This window comes from Dermacentor andersoni, chromosome 2 (genome assembly GCF_023375885.2).
Source record: "Dermacentor andersoni chromosome 2, qqDerAnde1_hic_scaffold, whole genome shotgun sequence".
Lineage (NCBI taxonomy): Eukaryota > Metazoa > Arthropoda > Arachnida > Ixodida > Ixodidae > Dermacentor > Dermacentor andersoni.
The window spans coordinates 39,105,870-39,122,458 of NC_092815.1; the positions used below are offsets into that span (position 1 = coordinate 39,105,870).

General features: G+C 43.6%; 1 protein-coding gene across 4 annotated transcripts in view; it reads left to right on the top strand.

Annotated features, from left to right (window-relative positions):
- Window positions 1-16,589, top strand: part of ck (unconventional myosin-VIIa ck) — a 173,079-nt gene that overhangs the window by 131,572 nt on the left and 24,918 nt on the right. For 3 of the 4 annotated variants that reach the window (XM_050189498.3, XM_055077245.2, XM_072286384.1), the window contains exons 30-37: window positions 1,135-1,379; window positions 2,209-2,372; window positions 4,719-4,817; window positions 5,923-6,136; window positions 9,242-9,408; window positions 9,945-10,036; window positions 12,023-12,084; window positions 14,637-14,789. In XM_050189498.3, coding sequence (XP_050045455.1) covers window positions 1,135-1,379; window positions 2,209-2,372; window positions 4,719-4,817; window positions 5,923-6,136; window positions 9,242-9,408; window positions 9,945-10,036; window positions 12,023-12,084; window positions 14,637-14,789 — 1,196 coding nt within the window. The remainder of the gene's footprint in view (window positions 1-1,134; window positions 1,380-2,208; window positions 2,373-4,718; window positions 4,818-5,922; window positions 6,137-9,241; window positions 9,409-9,944; window positions 10,037-12,022; window positions 12,085-14,636; window positions 14,790-16,589) is intronic. The other variant, XM_050189499.3, reaches the window with a different exon arrangement.

Genomic DNA, 16,589 nt, shown 5'->3' on the forward strand with positions numbered 1-16,589 from the left:
GTTTGTCTCAAGACGAGTCACGTCTAAAATCTTGGTTTTTCTTCCATGGGGTGCTGCTGAACACGATAAGTGGGCAACGTTGTTTACATTGCAGTAGTACCATATTGGCATAGTGCATTTGGTTTATACAGTGTGTTTCACGTAACTTATGCGAAGGATATTTTAAAAAGTGGTTAGCTGCAGCAGAATGAAACAAACGGCATATGAATTGTCGTCATGTGGCACTCCTTAGAGTATTTTTTTATATTCTGCTTAATTAGTTAATTGGCTAAGATTAATTATGCAACATTTTAAATGTTCACTTTAGGGCCAAGTACGAAATTTAGGGCCAAGTTTAGGGCCAACTTTAGGGCCAAGTTTTGCTGTAAAGAGGGTTCAGAAACGACCGATCCAATTTTTGTAGCAATGTACATGCTGCGTGGTGATATTTTTCCGCATTTAAAGAAAGCCTGCAAAATAGGAAATAAAACCATGTGACTGCACTCATGCGCAGCCGCATGGTTACGACTGCCAAATGAAAGATATGCCATGTGAAAGACACTAAGGCACGAAGCTTAACATCCACATTCACTTGTAAACTCACAAAGTGACAAAATTAGAAATGATACTGCTTTCCACCTTCTCACTGTCCTGAGAAAGAAGTTGTCTCCAAAGGTGCTAGGTCAACAAAAAATAGGAGCTATAAAATAATTATGGTTTATTTGAGATCTTTCTCAAAGCAGCCAGTATTTTTATATTCATGTTTTACCTGGTTGATGTTTGTATAAAATTGCTTAGAGTGGTGAATCTACTAAATTGCTTTCTGTTTGTGATGCTTGAATGTTATTTTGCTTATCAGTGATGTTGGGGAAGCTTGCCTCTGCACATAGTAATATACAGTGCAAATAAAGTTCGATCAACATGGGGCTTGTGTCATCTCTCTTTTTTTTTTCTTTTTTTTTGCGATTTTAATTAATTTTGCATTATGAACTTACTTAATCTTGCCCAGCATTCTGATTCTTTTTACCTTCCGCATTTTAGTACAAAGCTCACAGGTTTCTTCAAGCTGCGTAAACTCTTTTAATAACAAGTTTGAAATTAGGATTGGCAGGAGACGCATGTCAATTGTAACTCTTGGCTGCATGCATTTTGCAGAGCTACTTCTTTCGAGAGAGAGTGCCCCCTCTGCGTGTGAAAGAAGATGTGGTGGAATACGCCAAGCTCAAGTGGCCACTGCTCTTCTCGCGCTTCTATGAGGCATTGCGCTCTTCAGGTCCACACTTGCCAAAGAATGATGTCATCATTGCCATAAATTGGACAGGCGTCTATGTCGTCGATGAGCAGGAGCAGGTGTTGCTTGAGCTTTCCTTCCCAGAGATCACTTCAGTTGCAAGCCACAAGTGAGTTGATCGACCTCGACATGTACATCTACCACACTGTAAGGAGGAGACAGGTGGCCCCAGCCAGTCTCCTTCTCACTCGTACAGCTGCAGCCAATCAGCAACCGCCGAAATGGACAGCCCACTAGGTGCAATCTTACAGAATAACCCCACTGCTGTCCTTGTACCCAGAAACCTCTAGGCAGAGTTTATGCAATACTGCCTAGGCTGTGAGAGATGTGCAATGCACTTTGGAACTCATGCAGGGCAAATTCAGAGGACACAATAATTTTAATATTTCAACTAGACACAATTACACTCCAAGCAAAACTCTACTAGTGTACTTTCTACACTGCTTGTGTCATAATATTGTATAATGTTACTTTTTCTTTTTTCCTGACATTTCCATCTTGAACTGCCCATTGAGGTTATGGAATATGTTATGAAAATAGTTTGTTGGTAACTGTCATGCCCTGAAAATTTTGCTCTGGCTATGGACACATATTGAGAAAGTTTGCATGACATATTACCACCAGCTTGTGTGGTGCGCTGGCAGGCAAATACAGAGCACAACATTCAGAAGCAATGTCCTATTGTAGAATGTACAGCTGTGACTCAGTAAAATGATGACCTGTGTCGCTTTGTTCAATTTGAAGCGACAACAGTCAAATGCAGTAGCCTGAAAGAGTAACCCATGCTATCAGATCTCCTGTGATGCACTCCATCTAATTGCAAATAACCTGGACCCTCCAGTGTAGCACCTCTCATAGCCCCTATATGTCTCTGACATATGAAATGCCATTAATCAATCGTCACTCAGTCATAACCTAATTTGTGTTCTTGTGTGCAGGGGAAACCGTCCCTTCTTGCAGAGCTTCACACTTAGCACTGTGCGTGGAGAGGAATTCACTTTCCAGTCTCCCAACTCAGATGATGTGCGGGACTTGGTTGATTTCTTCCTGGAGGGTCTCAAGAAGCGCTCCAAGTTCGTCATTGCCCTGCAGGAATACAAAGGTGCGTGAAGATGAGGTGTGGTCTCATTTCAAAGTGTAGAATGCGCTACAGTGAAATCCTGATAATTCAAAATCTTTAATTCAAATTGGTGGATAATTCCAACTGCTCTGTTGGTCCCAGCAACGTCCTATGTATTTGAAAGAGAAAAACTCCAGCGAATTCACTCCTAACTCCCAATTACATTATCAAGTGCTCACCTACGTACCCCTTCTCAGCGCATGCTGGATCACTTGGTCCCCATCACTGGGCATGCGGTAGTAAGGCCGTACAGCGCGTCTCCAGCCACCATCATTCTCGGCTCACGCTCACACATTTCTCTTACCCATTTTCCCTTGTACCAACAGCAAATGGCAGTTAAGGCACAGTCTTATTGCACTTGGATTTTATATGGAACCTATACTCATCGACAACTTTCTGCGGCAATGAAGGGAAAGCTATGGAGGCAAAGAGCACACAAGCGAGAGCACTTCTGAAACAAGTCCCATATTTTCCTCAGTGTTGGTCTAAGCTGGGGAAGTGAAAACACAAACACGTTATTTACAACTGTCAAACAAGATAACATACACCACTCAGTGTTGAAGTTCACTTATTTTGCAGCTTTTCTCTTTCGCTTCTAGGCAAACGCAAACTGTCGCACGTGGAACCTGCGTCGATTCAGCATCTGTTCCGAGAAAGCAAAAGCACTGTCAGATGCTGGCAGACAACTCGGTGCAGTAACACATGTGCAGAAGCTCCGTCCCCATAGCTTTCCCTTCATCGCCACAGAAAGTTGTCAGCGAGTACAGGCTTCTTCCGGAACATGTCACGCAGGGGTGGAGGAAAGAGGAGACTTTTTCAATGCGAGCCCAGTGACAGTTTTGGTTTTGCACACTGTACCGCAGACTGATTAAGCACTAGTATATTTAAAGGGGCTCTCCTTAGTTACAGCTCTGTTTTATTTGGATAAATTTACAGTCCCTTGGGAGTTCGAATTAACAAGATTCTACTTTAGTACCACAACAGTTGTTATTCATTTATTATATTCACTTCTTAACGGAACCCTGCAACACCTCTTACGAAGGGTGTGGAATGTGTTTGGTACTAAGCAGCATATTCTCTCAAATATCTTCCAAGACAAATTTTATGAATGCACCTTGTATGAGCAGAGTTTCAAATAGTCGAATGGCCGTCCCTGCTGCACCATTGTGTCCTTCCCCTTCAGTTCACTGTTCCTGCTGTACTTGGTGCCATTGCCACACAACGCCTGCCATGCTTCACCCATCATTGTGCTGAGCTTTCCTGTCAGCATTACCTTGAGATTGGTTGGCATGACCCTCTGTCATGCCCCCCTGTATTGGAGGCTATAATATCGGTGCTGTGGTATCATTCCTTACCACCACACTGCATGACTGCCCAATCAGTTATGCCCTATCAGTTATACTGCTATAGGTGATAAACTTTATTGAAAGGGGGAAGGGTAAAGAGGGACGTGGCTGAGGGTTAGGGCTCAAGTAAGGCCCTGGGCCTGCTTGGCCTTTTCCGCCCAGTCCACCAGTTCAAGTTGTCGGTCGACGTCCCCGGAACTGAGCCAGGCTGTCCAGTCAGTCTCGCTGCTGACGGGGGGATGAGAGAACGGGAGCGAGGTGCATTCCCACATTATGTGTGTTAGTGTTCCTGTTTCTGAACATAGCCTACATTTGTCGCTTTCCCTGCCCCCTGTGATTTTGTTAATGTATTTTGGGTGTGGGTATGTATTTGTCTGAAGTCGCCGAAACGCGACCGCTTGCGTTTTGTCGAGTTGCTTGGCCGGTGGTGGAAGCGCGCGACGCCTCAAGCGATACCGATGAGCTATTTCATAATAGGTCTCGCAGGGTTCCTCGTGTCTCACCTCCTCATTCACGCCGTCCGCATCCGCGGACGAGGCTCGGCGCGCGAGATCTCGAGCCAAACTGTGAGCCGACGCGTTGCCGGGCACAGCCGCGTGAGCGGGGGTCCACACGAGAGTTTTCAAGCCGCTTAGGGGGCGTCGTGTGAGGACATGGTACGCCTGTTTGCAAATAGGAGTATACTTGAACAGTGACAAAGATTTCAGATTTGAAGGAAAGAGCAAGAATGAATTGAAACTGTAGGTGCCCCACTGTAGGTACTAGAATACTATTTGGCTCGGATATTCATGACAGAAGCAGCACTTTCCAGCAACCAAGCAGGTTTATTTACCATGTTCAAAATGTATTGCTGAGCCTCTTTTTTCTTATGAAGCATTTAGGTTCAGCTCAAGCTGAGCCTAGATGCTTCTTCTGTGTCTCTATTTCAAACATCTGTGTGCTCCATCATTGCTTTGCCTTACACGCCCTATCCCATCTGCAGGGGACGCAGCAAACTACTTAAGCTTCGAACAGGGTGACCTTATACTGCTGGAAGACACCATGTGTGGCGAACATGTGCTTAACAACAACTGGTGCACAGGTAAGCTTACACTACGGCAGGGCCTTTACTTTTTCTGTAATAATTATGCCATCATAAATGTTTGCACCCTGGCCACAAAAGTCGACATCAGCTAATGTACAACTATCTGTATTCGTGAACATTAAGAAAGTTAAGGTACATGACCTACCATACCAGTGTGGTAGGTGATGTATACTTATAAATGATCCTTTGTTTTCAGGTTAAACTAGATATTTTCCCGAATTTTTGCTCTTTAATGAAGGGTAAGAACAAATGCAGGCATTACAAAAACAGTGAGTGCTGCCTGACTTGTATGAGCAAGTGGTCAAGGTGTATCATCTAATATTACTTGTGTACAATTGGGATATATGTTTCTTTTTCGATCAGTGCTCAAGCGAAAACCGGCATTCATACATATACTATGTATAATAACTTGAAGGCCAGACCCCGGCCAAAATGTCAGTAAAATGCAGTTATTTTTCCTAAGTGCTTCTATTCATTGAACTCTTCAAAAAAATATCCCCTCGAATTGTAAAAGAGCAAAAACCCAGGAATGAAGGACCCTATGTATTCAGCAGATATTTAAAACATGTGAAAATAAGAAAATAAAAATGGCACGTTGGTTTACCATCTTCGTATTCTCAGAACAGCTCTCTGTTGCATCACAGGTTATGGCAGTAACAGTCGCCATGACTAGCTGATAATATTAAAAATTATGTTCCATTCTGATTTTTAAAGAAAATTGCCATGTGTGGCTGTGTGATGTGAAGGTTCTTTTCCTTCTATTCTATTCTATTCTTTTCTTATCGTCTATCACAATGAGTAGCCAATACCAATGACATGTAGAAAATTAAAGGGGTTGTTACGTAATACGGCCTCTTGAACGTTCATTTTTAGTCACGTTCCTACAGTAATATGACCCAAATCAACCAAAAAAAGGTGCGATACCTTTGCTACTATACACCAACATTACTAATAACTTTTTTTGTTTCCTGAACAACTCCTGAAAGGGTCACAAAAAAAAAGTGATCTGTCAGTTAACTTTGATTTAAGATTCTTGCAGTCTTTTAAAGTCTGCATCAAGAGACACACAAAGAGCATAGCTCTCCTTTTATTTATTTCTCAGGTCGTAATGAAAGGACAGGTGAGAAGGGCGACTTTGCCTCGGACTACGTATATGTGCTGCCAGCACTATCGAAGCCGCCGAACAACATCCTGGTGCTGTTCACCCAAGATGGGGCAGAGAATGGCAAGAAGCTGTTCCAGCACACCCAGACCAATGGAGTTGAATCTCGGGAGCATCCACACACCTTGGAGGAATATGCAATGGACTTCTTCAGGTAAATCTCCACATTAGTCCGGTCACAGCACCCATCTGTCACGGAAGGCAGCATAAATAATTGCTTTTTCAGCTGTCATTCTGCTTTGTGGCACATTTTGTGCAGCGTTAACAGCACACAGCAAGCTGCTGTGCAGCATACTTGTGTGCTGTGTCTTAATATATAGTTGATATTGTCCACTATGGGTATGTTTGATGTCACGTTCTTGCAATCTTTGTGGTCTTCTTGCAGCAGAAAATTTTTAAATGTCACTGTAATTAAAGAAATAATTGGTGTTTTTTCACATAATGTAATCTGAAGAGTGCGAGGCACAAAATGAAAAAAATATTGCAAGTACAGACAAGCAGGAAAGTTCTCACTTTGCTTTGTTTTTTGTTGTTTATATTTCACAGGCATGATGAGACTCCTAGTTTAGTGGAGGCCGGTGTTTGTGACAACTTTTCCTACTGCCGGCATTGTATGCTATATGCATTATGGAGCGTGAAAAACTTGCCCAAGTGAACACAATAAAGAGTTTAGTGGTGCTGTGTTACCTTGTCGTAAGTACGGTAATACTATACCGGTTGGGGAGTGCACATGCACGCATTTTGCTGTCCAGAAAGATTTCTCCAAATGGTTTACTAGACAGTAAATAGTCTATACCATATTGTCAATGTAAGCAGAGTTTTTCAAGCCAAGCCTGTGCAAACCAAGACAAATCAAGAAAATGGCACCGGCCACAAAGTCCATGCCGCGCAAGTCCATGTCTTATGCAAAGTTTCACCAAGGGACGAGTTAAATTGTAATTAAAGTCATTAACAAAATTCAGCCTTTCAACGAACTGACAATCTGGCAGCAACTAGGCAGCATTTTCACAGACAGGTTGGTGGTGCTATCTTGTGGCGGAGAACTTAAAGGGCCTCTGAAACCGTTCGGACAAATTTTGTAGACACGTAGGGTACAGCTAAAGTTAATCATTTGCACCACCATTTGTGTGAAACGTCTCATATTAAGAGAGCTGTGGACGATTACAAGGTACCCTCCTCCACAGTCATGCATTTTCTCCTCAACTCGTTTGCCGAGTGATCGGGGCTAAGCTCCGCCTTCACTGACTCTGCGTCATGACGGCACATTGTGTCGTCGACTTCCGGTTCTCTAGGAGCGAGCGCGCGAAGCCTCTCCAACCTCTCCACCAGCTGCTTGGCAGTTGACCCCAAGCAAGAGCTATCGAAACAGCGTGCATTGCGAGAATTCTGTTGCAGCGCCGAACATGTCTGCTATTCCGGCAACCACAGGCGAGCTGGGAATTTCGACGGAACGGTGGGAGCATAAACTCAAGCTGATGAAGGAACTTTAGCGTAGACGTACGTGAGTGGCCTGATCGGTCTGCACAGTCCAGCCACTTGTTGGCGCAGCGCTTAACCAGCCAAACAAAGCCTTAATATTGCTCTAACCAAGCATAAAACATCTTAGGCATTTGCAAAAACAACGTGCTAACAATTACACTCCTGCGAAAAATTTACACCAGCAACAAAGAATACATTTCGTTACTGCTACTGTGTATGGTTGAGCTCTGTGCCACCATGTTGCTGCACCGTGCAAACCATTCACATTTGCGCTTCTGCTCATCCCATTTGGACCCTGTCCCCTTGCGCTTGCGTTTGCCCTAATACCGGACTCGCAAAACACTATTGCGTTAGTAATCTTCCGGTGTAAAGTAACGGCCGCAAACGCGCAAATCCTGGCGCCGATCGGATAGCAGCAGTCCGATGTGCAGCAGCCACTTCGCCCGTCTGCTGCCTTGCAGAAGTACACGATGTCGCAGCTTGACATATTGCCAGTCGCTATGTTTGCAGTTCACAATGCAACAAAGTCGAATCATAGTGCTCATGAAAAGACTGAGACAGATTCTGACCGCGGAGCTCTCGTCAAAATGGAGCACGTTGTAACACAAGCAGACAGCACTTTCTGTGTGCCGGAAGTGCTTAAGTGTAGTGAGAAATTGTTCTTGTGCATTCTTTTTCTGTTACTTTCTTTTTATAAAAAGAAATGAACTAACATTGCAACTATGATGAACATCATGCCATAAAGATGGAAAAATTATCGATGACCCCCCCTGGGCAGCCAATCGGATAGCTCGCCCTAATGACGTCATATAGGTGATATACGTCATATGGGCAGGGGTGGCTGAAAATTCCGCCAAGCAGTGTCATGCGATCGGCAGCGATGTACATTTTTAAAACCTTGTAATAAATTACACGCTTCATGCAGAGCACTTAGATGCGTCAATTAATGATCAGAAGGACCTACTCTAACGACTCAGTATGTTTGTATAAAATCGTCAAAGTCGTTTCAGGGTCCCTTTAACTAGAGGGGACACAGAGTTATTATCGCAGTAACTAACAATATTCGATTCATTTCCTGGTTTAAAGTGTCGCCAGGGATGCAAGTGACAAAAAACAGTCATTTTTTTATATTGCTTCAATGAGAACAACCAAGCTAAAAGAAAATGTTTCATGTGTTGTTCGACAAAGCGTCACAAGATATAGCTACTGGCATTGTTTCTTGCCATCCATGTTTACCATAACCCGGGACATCCGTAAAGGTTAACACATATATGGACAAGCTAAAACTCTCTAACATTCACCAAAATGAGCATTTGGCACTCAGCACATAGTTGTTATATTCTGAAAGACCTGCATATAAGCCACCATCTTCATTATCACATTACTGTATACATAGAGTAACACACAGCTCAAGTGTTTTTGGTTATTGCAGTACGGTAATACTGATACCACTCTTACCATACAATAACATCTCTATTGCTGAGTGTCACACTTTACCTAATCTTGTGTGAGATCTAATGAGGCATCTTATAAGATCCTATTTTGCAAAGCAAACTGAAAGGAACGGTAGAAAGAAAAGACCTGCAAGTTGTTTTTACAATGTAAGCAAACATGCATTCATACCTAGGTAAACCTTGGTGTAGGCTAGTTTGTACAACTTTTGTGAAGCACATTTCATTGTGAAAACCACAGGTGGAGAAACTTCACCATCAGCAATGAGCGTGGTATTGCCACTTCTAAGCACTTAACAATGATGTACTGTTGCCCTTTTGTGGTGCAGGCCACTTCCCAAGAAGAGCCTTCAGCGCACACTGACATTGTCATCTGCACGGCGGCGAGACGGGGAGCAACTCTGGCGCCACTCGCGTGAACCCCTCAAGCAGCCACTGCTCAAGAAGCTGCTCAACAAGGAAGAGCTGAGCCAGGAGGCCTGCTTTGCCTTCAATGATATCCTTTGTTTGATCCATAGTAGTGCGATTGATAAAAGCACCTACACTAATGTGTTGCACTGCACCATACAACTAATTCTACATCAGCAAGTCTTTCATTCATAAACATTTCCATACACAGAGGCCTCTAGCAGTGGCAACACTATAATTTGCATGCCTGACTGAAAGTTGCTAACATTGGTCACTGAAGGTAAGTGAAATGAGTGTGAATGGCTGACACAGTTATTTTGTTATAGTGTGATACCTGTACATTAAAAACAAATCCCAAGTTGTACAGTGTAGATGCTTTCAAACTCATATTCCTACCAAGCTCACAACGGTTTTCAGTGCATGGAGGGCAAATAAACTAATGGTCACATACTACATTACATAAAATAAATGCAGCTGCTTTGCTGTGTATTTGTCGTGTACTCTGTGCTATCTTTGAGGTGTTAACGTTTTTGTAGTCAGCATATCTTTTTCTCTCTATGTAAATCTTTGGAGGGCCTCTTCATAAAGCCTTGTCTTGACTCTTTGTCCTTAACTCTGGCTTACCTATCCTGAAGTATATGGGTGACTTGCCATCTCGACGAACAAGATCGGGCAATGAACTCACAGACCAGCTCTTTGAGGGCCCCTTGAAGCATGTAAGTGGCCATGTCTCTTGGCAGTGATCTTGTGTTTGCTATAGCCTGTCATTTCAGGTACTTAACAAAAGATTCATTGCTGTGCTTTATCTGTACACAGAAGAACGCTTTAGATACCAACAGGCTCAATCATATCTGAAGAGCGCATACATTTTCATGAGCCATTAAAAATAAAATGTCATCATTCAAAATGCCACTTCACATACTTCACGCTTAGAAATGCTGTCACTGTGTAACAGTTCTGCTGGCATTGGTAAATTTGTGTAAAGTCTAGTTGGTTACTTATTTAAGAACTACCCATTCATTCCTATGCTAAGAGGGACTACGTACTTGGCTTTATGGTAGAGGAATATGTGTCCATCATACCTCCAAACTCAGCATAGTCATTGTAACCAACTCTGTTTTCTTGTATTCTTCTGTACCTTGCATCTGCAAATGTAAAGGTGCATCACATCATTTCCCAACACCCTGTCATCATGATGTTGTCTACTTAACACTACACAGTGGCTGACTTTTAAGGATCATCCAGGCTAACATCACCAGCTTCTCATTCAAGTCAGCATCTCTGATGCTAATGATCAGAAGACATTCAATGTTGGCATGTGCTCGTGTGAAATAATTGCACTTGTCCAATGGTCTGCTAGCTCTTTTGTCAGACTAGCCAGGCGACTACCCGTCAACACGGTATACTATCCAAGTGATGCTGCTTCACTCTTGTCTTCACGTGTTGTCATAAGTAAAGCTGGTTCCCACTAACTTTCACTCACTGTCATTGTGAACAATCTGCAGACTTGAGCCAACTTCCTATGGCGAATGAGCTGCGTTGAAAAAATATGCAGCAGATCCAATGAGTTGGCATCTATGTCTGCACAAAGTGGCATGGAAGGCTTTATTCAGGCATTGTAAAGAGGATAATGTAATGCCACCGCAGATACGCAGAGGCGAGCTTTCTGGTTCTTTCTTTCTTTCCCCCACACGGCCAGTACCGCAGATGCATGGAGGCAAGCACCATCTGGTGATGGCACAAGGAACCCAGCATTGCATGTACTCCGCTGTGATTTGTTCGCCTGTTCGGCATGGGAGCAGCCAGGGCGTAGCACCCATGGTCACAAAACTCGGCGAGGTTCGCAAAGAAAAACTTCACTTTTAAAGAAGAGACTTAAGAGCAAATAGCATAGTGTCATAGCATAGGCTATGACACATGCACTAAGAATAAAATTGACCAAGAAAAATGACATCAATTTTCTTAGCACCCGCCATTAGTTTGCAGAGAGGTTTTGTTGCCATTTCCAGATTGAAGCACTCTCAGAATTCAAGGAATTTTTGTAGTCTGTGTCAGCCTGCATCGCATGCCAGTCTGTCACTGACAGTCATCTGCAGACTCAGCTCAGAATCGTCGGCATTATACACACCGTGGTGGCTTAGCGGCTATGGTGTTGCGCTGCTAAGTATGATGTCGTGGGATCAAAGCCCGGCTGCAGTGTCTGCATTTTGATGGGGGCGAAACACCCATGTCCCATGCATTGGGTGCACATTAAAGATCCCAAGGTGGTCTAAATTTCCGGAGTACCCCACTACGGCGTACCTCATAATCAAATTGTGGTTTTAGCATGTAAAACCCCAGAATTTAATTTTTGGATCGTCGGCATTATGGTGCTCTAGTGCGAGAGCACCTCGATTAGGCCAAATATGTGTTGACTCCCTCCTTCCTTTTTCGATGACTGCGGAATAAGTTTTTATTATACGTGTGGAGCACACATAAGCTTGCCTTTCAGTAAAATTTGGAAAAGCATGTACTTAAACCGGTACTATAACTATGGAAATGCACAACTGAGATGTCATTTCTGCATTGATTTACCTGTAGTAAAATGCTGTTGTATTAGTGGGAATTAGTTCTTATGCGACTTTTCAGTGATGCTTATAATGATGCAGCAACATTGCGTTATGTTCATGTGAGAATCTAATAAATTTATCTTCGATGTGCAGGAAATACTGAGGGATGAAATCTACTGCCAAATAATGAAGCAGCTGACCGACAACAAGAACAGGTGAGGGGTTCAGCATGCATGTTAATGGACGTAAAAATTCAAAGTAACCTGCTTTAAGTGGGCAGTCATATAACCCATCTAGTGTCATGACTTTTCATGTCTGTGTTCTTGCTCACTGCAGTCATATGTTAACATATGTACCCCCCTCCCCCCTTCCCTCCCCTCCAAAAATAAAGTATGTACATATAGACCGTTTTTTCGTAGGCGCCGCCACATTGTGAGCGCAGTGGCGCCGCCTATGAGCAGCGCCATACTGGCTTGGGTGAAAGCGGTGCTTTGCATGGCAGGTATACGCTCGGCGGTAGGTTTTGGCGTTTGTTTTCGCGGTCGTGTGGTCTGTTTAGTATGACGTGCGTCTTCTACGTGGTAAACGGTTCTGTGAGACGTGCTGAAGTGGTTTAATGCGTCATGGCCGGTATTTCTGCTGGCGTTGAGGTGGACGGAACACGCAGCGCGATGTGTGCGCGCATATTTGAGCCTGCAATCAGCCTCCGAGGTCAATTGTGTATTTATGAATGTTCCAATCACTAATGCGACCTTATTGCAGTATTATCCTCTATTTCTAAGCTGCGGTTTAGGAGCCATGAAACATACGCGACGATCGTAACAGCGTGGGTACCGTTCTGCTACGATAGGAGCTCTGCTGTTATACTTTGACAAGCGCTCAAACTGTTCGCTGCAGGTTACATTGCGTGACTACTTGGTTGGATGGATGATATTTCCACCCATGAATAAAATAGTTTTGGCTAGTAATAGCAGCATACCTTACAGTCTGAATTAAGCTTGTCCAGCAAAGCGACCGTTTACGAGCTGCGCGAGCGTCCTAAGCAGTAGTAGGTGCTGGATTACAGATATCTTTGTTCTATATAGCACATGATCCAAGCATACGGCATCAGCGGTTATATATTTATAAACATTGTGCGGCGTTATCCCGTTTTCTCTTGCTTTTTAGAGAAAGAGGATGATAACCGAATTTTTTTTTTTTCGGTTGTGTTCGTTCAGTTCTCTACAACGCACTCACACGTATTACGGAAATTTTGCGCTCAAAAATAGACATCGCATTCTTTTTATGCGAATCCTCTCATATATTATGGCTGTATACAGGCCAAAAAGGCAATGCCGAAGCACACAGCTTATATATGTATCGTGCTGGCTCACCAACCGCAGTGATCGCTGTGTTGAGCGGCGCCATGGGCCTCATGCAGCAAGGCTAGCGTAGACATAAGGTAATTTCAAGCACACTAGACTTGAAATGCGTGAGAACGATGCCAGTGTATCACAAATATTTGATAGCGCCTGCCGCTCAAATGTTTCGTGGTTGCCTTAGGTTGGCCGTGCACGAGCATGCGCTCTTATGTTTTATGTTTTACTCCCTACGCCAATCGATGAGACAGTGAGCTGATTTACCATTTAATACTGGTAATACAGAGACGCCGGTTTCCTTTGTTGAATTAAAATCGATATAAGCAAAATAGTAAACAACACATACACGCACCGCGACTGATAGTGCGCGTCACATTTTTGCGCCCGCAAGACATATTTCCGCCTACAGTAGTCACCGATGCACCGAAAGGCTTCCCTGACGACCTTATCTGAACTAACATGGCGTAAATTTCACAAAGTAAGATCTAAAACATCTCGAAATCGTTCCGCAGCACGCGACAGCAATACTTTCAGGCAGCGCCGCGCCGGATCGCCCAAGCCAGAGAGGAGGAAAGGCTCTCCACGCGCCCTATCCTCCTCGCCCGATGAAACGGTCTATATTGTATTTATTTGGTTATAAGGTGGTCACGATTATAATGTGAGGGTGCAGCTGGGGAAGGCAAGAAAGAGAGCTTATGTATGCACACTAATATACGATGATATAGAGTGCCTTACAGATTATTCAGACTCAGCAGAGATTGCGCAAGATACAGAGTATATTGAAGCCCCTGGAATAAGTGGAACAATTTGCTTGGGTCATTATGCAAACTTTGCCTTGCAGTGTGACTTTACGACAGCACGTGCCACTGCCTTGAAGTCGCAACTCAAGGCGAAATTTACTTTTAACTCACACCTCGTCTTTACTGTTCATAAATATATATTTATATATATGTTTATGAATTACTGGAACATAATGTGAAGCATTGACTCTGCAGACAAGCAGCATAATTCAATATGACGTGCTAGTTTTGCCATAAGTGGTGGTTATGTTATGTTTGGTTAAGTTACGTTTACACCATAAGATGGTGCGAACATAATGCAATTTTATTTAAATTTTGTGAAATTTCTATTATGGTAATAAACGTTTACACATAGCTGTACACAGGCATAATAAGCTACTTCTTTGTGATATTTGGCAATTTTTGTGGTCACGGTAGAAATCAGTTCATGGCACCTATCTTTCTTCAAGCCATTACCGAAAACAATGTTTAAACGAATTAGGCTTGAGAATTTCACTTTTCCATCAAGTTCTATTACAGAGATGTCCATCCATGAGCCATGAAGATGGCAAGCACTTATACATAAGAATGGAAACAGGTCACCATGTGTCTCTTTGCCTTTCATGTAAGACTCAGTGAGGAGCGGGGCTGGGAACTCATGTGGCTGGCCACAGGACTGTTTGCACCCAGCCAATCGCTCCTAAAAGAGCTGACACAGTTTCTCAGGACGCGAGCACATCCCATCTCACTGGACTCCCTTCAGCGGCTTCAGAAGACACTACGGTTGGTACACCATGCTTCTCTGATTCTTGTTAAGTGTGTACATTAAGGGAGTGCTGACACGTCATTTTCAACTTGTCACTTTTTACACTGAGTGAAGGTGCAAGCCCTCTAAGCTCCATAAGAAATACTGGCAGGCACCAGATCACTCTAAATAACTTATCATCATACTTACCTTTACGAAACAGTTCCCAGGTGCTTGGTGTGTCATGATGTCATTATACACCGGTTCGTTTCATTCCTGCAATTGGTGCAGCTGCCACGTGTGAGCACAACCATATGAAATACATGCTGCACTTCTGTTTATTTTTTACCAGCAATGTCGTCATACCTAGCCTTATTGCTGCATGATGTCAATGAATTTTGATCTCTATCTTAAAATCAAGGTAAAGTTCATAAAGCAAGAACTGCCATTTTGAGAGCAACATCACCATCAAATAAAAATATAAGTTTTTGCCAACCTTCATACTCGCCGAGTGTCACCCTTTTGCATGCTAAAAGCATGTGGTAGAAGTGCTACATGATCAAAAATGTGCATCAGTAGTCCTTTAGTTTTTTTCACCCTGTTGCTAGCTTACGAATGCCTTGTGCACAGTTACCTTATGTATAGCGTAAATGGCACACCCAAGGTGACAGAGAAGACAAAGACACGGCACTTCTTAGTCGTCTTGCATGCCCCATTTGCATGACACATCTCGTAATACAGTACCAACTATCAGCTTATCCTTCCGTTCACCATGGTGTGGTGTGGCAATGGCTGTAGTCTATTTTCTGAGTGGGAAGCACAAGAGCTTCGTGAGTTGCAAGGCAAGGCATGAGGTTTTTTTGAGGCACAGACACAAAAGCGGACAAGAAATTGGCACCAAGAGTGCAGTAAAGACACTGTGATGCAGGTTCTTTTTAGGTTTCGAATGGGTCACTGAGACATAATATAAGAGCACCCAAAATGAGCACAATACCATTTGTACACATGACGTACAAGACACTTAATACGTGCAGGAAATTAAAATACAATGGCAAGGACATATTGACACTGCCAACAGCATGAAATGTCTTGAACTGACATTAACAGAGGACTAGAACACGCAACAATATGGAAAAAAAATTGTGTACATTCAGTTCTGTCAAACTAAACAGTTCACCTTTGCATGAAGGCAGAGGTGAGGTGATGAACAAAGAGGTGATGGACTCACCTTAGCCGTGGTCAGTTTCATTGATGGATAGGAGACAGCTGCAATGCAGTTGCTCCGAGTCGGCCGAGAGGAAGCAGGCGCCACACCCGGAACCTTGAGGTTGGCATGCCAGGAGGAAAGCGAGTCCAGGCCAGGCAGCTGTATGCACAGTCAGGCCCGCAACCTGACTACTTGTGCTCTCCCAACAGGCACAGGCATCCACAGGTTTTGGCATAGAACTCTATGGCCTAGCACAGTCGTGAAGCACACCTTCGTAGGAGGGTGTTGGCCGACCCTTCACTGGTTGCTCTATCGCGTAAAGTCCTTGTGTCTTGGGTTCGGGACCCTATGGTGCATCTTCAGTGCCCGTTCTGGTGGCGAAGCTTCATCCATGGCTTTCTGCAACTCCACGTTTCAAAAATGTGTTTCGCCTTTTTCTTCTCTTCATGGTGTCGTGGTTTCACGCAATCGGGTTCCATCGGAGCTCAGTGTTCCCTGACGATTTGCTTCTTTGAACACTGTGAGTTCTGGCATTTTGCTTCTTTTTCTCTTGTTTCTTTCTTGCACCGTGTACTCTTGTGCTTAGGTCTTTGTCTTCGTCTTTTCCCAAGCACAGCACTTACGTCCACGC